The sequence below is a fragment of the Priapulus caudatus genome, unplaced genomic scaffold, assembly GCF_000485595.1.
Source record: "Priapulus caudatus unplaced genomic scaffold, Priapulus_caudatus-5.0.1 Scaffold1402, whole genome shotgun sequence".
NCBI classification, from domain to species: Eukaryota; Metazoa; Priapulida; class Priapulimorpha; order Priapulimorphida; family Priapulidae; genus Priapulus; species Priapulus caudatus.
In genome coordinates, this window is record NW_014578463.1 from 31,211 (window position 1) to 35,601 (window position 4,391).

Genomic DNA, 4,391 nt, shown 5'->3' on the forward strand with positions numbered 1-4,391 from the left:
GTGTGTGTGTGTGTGTGTGTGTGTGTGTGTGTGTGTGTGTGCATGCGTCCGTGCTTCCGTGCGTCCGTGCGTGCGTGCGTCCGTGCGTGCGTGCGTGCGTGCGTGCGTGCGTCCGTGCGTGCGTGCGTGCGTGTATATATATATATATAACTAGACGGAGTCGGCTTGTTTCCGTGCGCAGGGAGGTGAAGACATCGATGGACAACCTGAAGTTTGTCGCGTCGTGGCAGGGTAAGATCGGTGGTGCTACTAGCGCCCTCACGCTCGGCGGACTGCAGCTAGAGGGATGCACGTTCGACGGTGCCCGTCTGTCTGAGAATCAGCGAGATTCAGCCAGCGTGTCCGCCATACCGCCGTGCCTCGTAGCCTGGATGCCCAAGGTACGCACTACTTATCTAACTACAGGCTTGCATAAGGCCAAAACAAAATTTAGGTGTGGTTACGGTTTCCCGACCGACCCTATTGATTCCCAGCGACCCTAAACATTTTATTGTCAATTTTCTTTAAAGTAAAAAAAAATATATATAAAAAAATAAAAATTAATTGGACAGATTCCTGGTCTTCAAAAGGCAAGACGCACATCCTTCAGGAAGCATGGTTCGTAATAAAATTATTTCAAAGAACAATAAAAGTGTTTTCCCTACGTACCTATTTTTTTCCGGCATGTAACGGTAACCACACATATATTTTGTTTTGGCCTAACTACAGGCTTATATTTATCTACAGGCTTATACCTATCTACCAGCTACTATTATTGTTTATTATTATTATTATTATTATTATTATTTACCTATAACAACAGGCATGGTGTACGTGTGCAGAGCCGACAACTCTGAATGGTTTAAGCCATCTCTGCACGCACGCACGCATACGTGTTGCATGCCAATACCAGCACTTGCGAATATTCGCACACGATTCTAAATTCAACATAAGGAGAATACGTGCACGTATCGTATGCTAGTACGTGCACACACACACATTTGCGTGCAACTTGCGTCTGTGGTGATCACGGGCTTAAAATTGCAGTGCGACATTCGTTAGAGTACATCAGACGTGTATGCTGGGCCAGTTTATCTTACATTGCATGTTGTGTGACAGTGGACAGAGGTTGTACCTCTAAGTTTTCAGTACCAATAGAGCTGTCTTTACCTATAACCACCTCTCACATCATAGTTGAACCGGACAGGTGCCATTGTCTATGCCTATTTTCAACTTTACGTGTCGTCATCGCGCCCAATAGATGTCGCCGGTGTTCACCGATGCGTCATCGCTCATTGTCGGCCATGTTGTTGCAGAGTTCACCTGACCCCTACCGGCCGGAGGATGTCATCTCACTGCCCATCTACTTCAACAGTGACCGCGAGCGAATTGTCGCTAAGCTCGATGTGCCCTGCGGAGGAAACCAAAACAAGTGGCTGCAGTGCGGCGCTGCGCTCTTCCTCAAGAACATATGAGCATCTCTGGTGATCGTGCGAGCGATCGGCCGTATCGTGCTGTTCTGTAAGAACATATGAGCATCTTCAGAGTGGTGACATGAATGCTCACTGTTCTGTAAGAACATATGAGCATCTTCAGAGTGGTGGCATGAATGCTCACTGTTCTGTAAGAACATATGGCATCTTCAGAGGGTGGCAATGAATGCTCTCACCTGTCTGTAAGCATATGAGAAAATCTTCAGAGTGGTGCAGTGAATGCCACTGTTCTGTAAGAACATTGAGAATTTCTAAGAGTGTTGCTTTAATACATAGTCATATTTTATTTATTTGTTTACCTCTGCTGCGTGCACATGCAGTAGTGAAAGTGAGTGTACCTGCGGTTTATTTATAACAATAAATAATTGTTTATTGTCTGCGTTTTCAGATTTTTTTGTGGGACAATCTGCCGTGCATCACGTTTATTTTAGTAATGATGCCTGTTACGATGGCTCGTTAAGGCCATACTGTCCTGTGATAGCTTGTAACCTGCACTGTATTGTGATGCCTTGTTTTACACTACACTGTATTGCGATGCCTAGTTTTACACTACACTCGTATTGCGATGGCTTTAGTTTTACACTACACTGTATTGCGATGCCTAGTTTTACACTACACTGTATTGCGATGCCTAGTTTTACACTACACTGTATTGCGATGCCTGGTTTTACATTACACTGCTCTGTGATGCTTAGTTAGGACTGCACTACCTTGTGCTCCTGTATACAATTGTGTGCTGCATAGACTACATTAATTTACTGTACCTCGGTTGCATTATTAGGTGTGTTCAGGCGAATGCGAAATCCGTTTTATCTCTGTCGAACAAAAGACCCGGAGGTAAGCTGACTTGTACCGGACCCACCGATTCTTTATCATTGTTGTTGGCAGTAACGAATATTTAGTGCTCTGCTGTGGGAAAGATGGTGTGAAACAATGGGTCCGGCATGCAAGTAAAATCTACCGAACTTACCTAAAGAACGCCTTTGGTCGACGAGTTGGACGAATTTTCGCATTCTCTGTGTTTCATACAGCCTAAGCTAACGTAAACGTCATATACAATACAATACAATACAATACAATACAATACAATACAATACAATACAATACAATACAATACAAATACAATACAAATACAATACAATACATACAAACCGATCCCAAAGTGCATTGCCAATGACTGATGAGTTACTTGCTCTCCACGCTACGTCTGCGATCGCTCGCGCGTTGGTTTTGATCTCATTGAAGTGTATAGCAGTTGTACACTCGAGGCTTGTGAATCTCGAATTAACGCAGTGAATGTTTCCGTCCCAAAATTCCGTCCAAGATTTCTCATCGTTGAATAAACCGAGAAGCGAGAGTATATATCCGTCCAAGTGTCCTAAATGGTCGAAACAACTAACTCTACCCGTGCGTTCATATGATCGTATTAGTGGGAGCATTGTATAATCATGATAACACTTGCTCTGTAGTTGTGTACAATATATGCGTTGTAGTTGTATAGACATGCTCATGATGTAGAATATATAAGCTTGCGAGCGGTCCAAACGTATGTAATTTCATGACGGTGTGCGGACAGCGATGACGTATAGTTTCTTCTCGATCAGCAGAACACGCGAGCACACATTGCATGCAGGCCCAGTCGGGCAGGGGTAAATGCACGCCCGGGTTGTGTTCTGTGCGGTTGAATATGGGAAGTTTGGTAGCCGTTGGCACTGCCAAGCATAACAGCAACTCGCTCCGTGCCCCCGCTAGCTACGGCCCTGTCATGGTGGCTATCTAACAGTCGACTAGAGATGATATGAGAATCATAATATAGATGTCATATTATGACACACCTGATGATATGAGGAGTATCATAATATAGATGTCATATTATGACACTCCTGATGATATGAGGAGTATCATAATATAGATGTCATATTATGACACACCTGATGATATGAGGATTATCATAATATAGATGTAATATTATGACACTCCTGATGATATGAGGAGTATCATAATATAGATGTCATATTATGACACTCCTGATGATATGAGGAGTATCATAATATAGATGTCATATTATGACACTCCTGATGATATGCTAGCAGAATCAACATGACGTCCTCTAGTTCAAGGTCGCTGTAGTCGCTCATATTCCACTGGATCCCACGTCCGCATGGTGTAATCTACCACGCGGCTGATCACGAGGAAATCTGGCGGCCGTTGTCAGAAACATCGTAAAGATAATGTTAAGATTAATGTTAAGACTAATTTTGTTTCTGACAACGGGACCCAGGCTTAAGAAAAGCGATGTATGTTAGTAAACTAAGTGGCTTTGTAGGCGCAAATGAAGCGTTGTTTGGCACGACAAGGCATATGCTTGCTAGATCGACTATTGCTGGATTGATAGCATCACGAGTGCAACGAAACTGCTAGTTTCCTAGTCGCTGGGCTTTACCAACTCGTGCAGAACAAGATACTTAGATAGGTATATGCAGGGGTTAATAATGACAGCCTTGTCAAGTTTCTCATTGTTAACCACTGGTATATGACAAGGGAAACCTGAGTGTCCATGTCACTGTGATAAAGCTTGTGGGGGATAGACTATCCCATATCAGCTTGCCAGTGCGCTGCCCCGCCCATTACATTACACATATATGTCACTCATGTAGCTGTATATGTATGTTCATGCGCATAGCAATGCAATAAATGATTTATTCACTTATGACGTTGTTGCGAGTTTATGCTTTGCAGTTTTTGTGTTTTGTGTGATTGATACGATATCAAGGATTGATCTCATCTTTGTCAATTAAACTTAATTGATCTAAAAGCTTGAAGTTGAGATTAGTGAATGGTGTTACTTCTGATAATATCAGGGGTTAATAATGACAAATATTGTCGCCACCATCCAATGGCGGACTGGAAATGTATGTT

The 4,391-nt window shown here is 43.0% G+C and overlaps 1 protein-coding gene across 1 annotated transcript in view; it reads left to right on the top strand.

The window, feature by feature from the left end:
- The window catches only part of LOC106816517 (cytoplasmic dynein 2 heavy chain 1-like), a 30,862-nt gene extending 29,241 nt beyond the window's left edge, over window positions 1-1,621 (top strand). Inside the window, 2 exon segments of the mRNA XM_014821144.1 lie at window positions 182-380; window positions 1,296-1,621. Of these exon segments, the coding sequence (XP_014676630.1) occupies window positions 182-380; window positions 1,296-1,454 (358 nt within the window). The 3' untranslated portion in view covers window positions 1,455-1,621.
- Window positions 1,622-4,391: the final 2,770 nt, after the last annotated feature.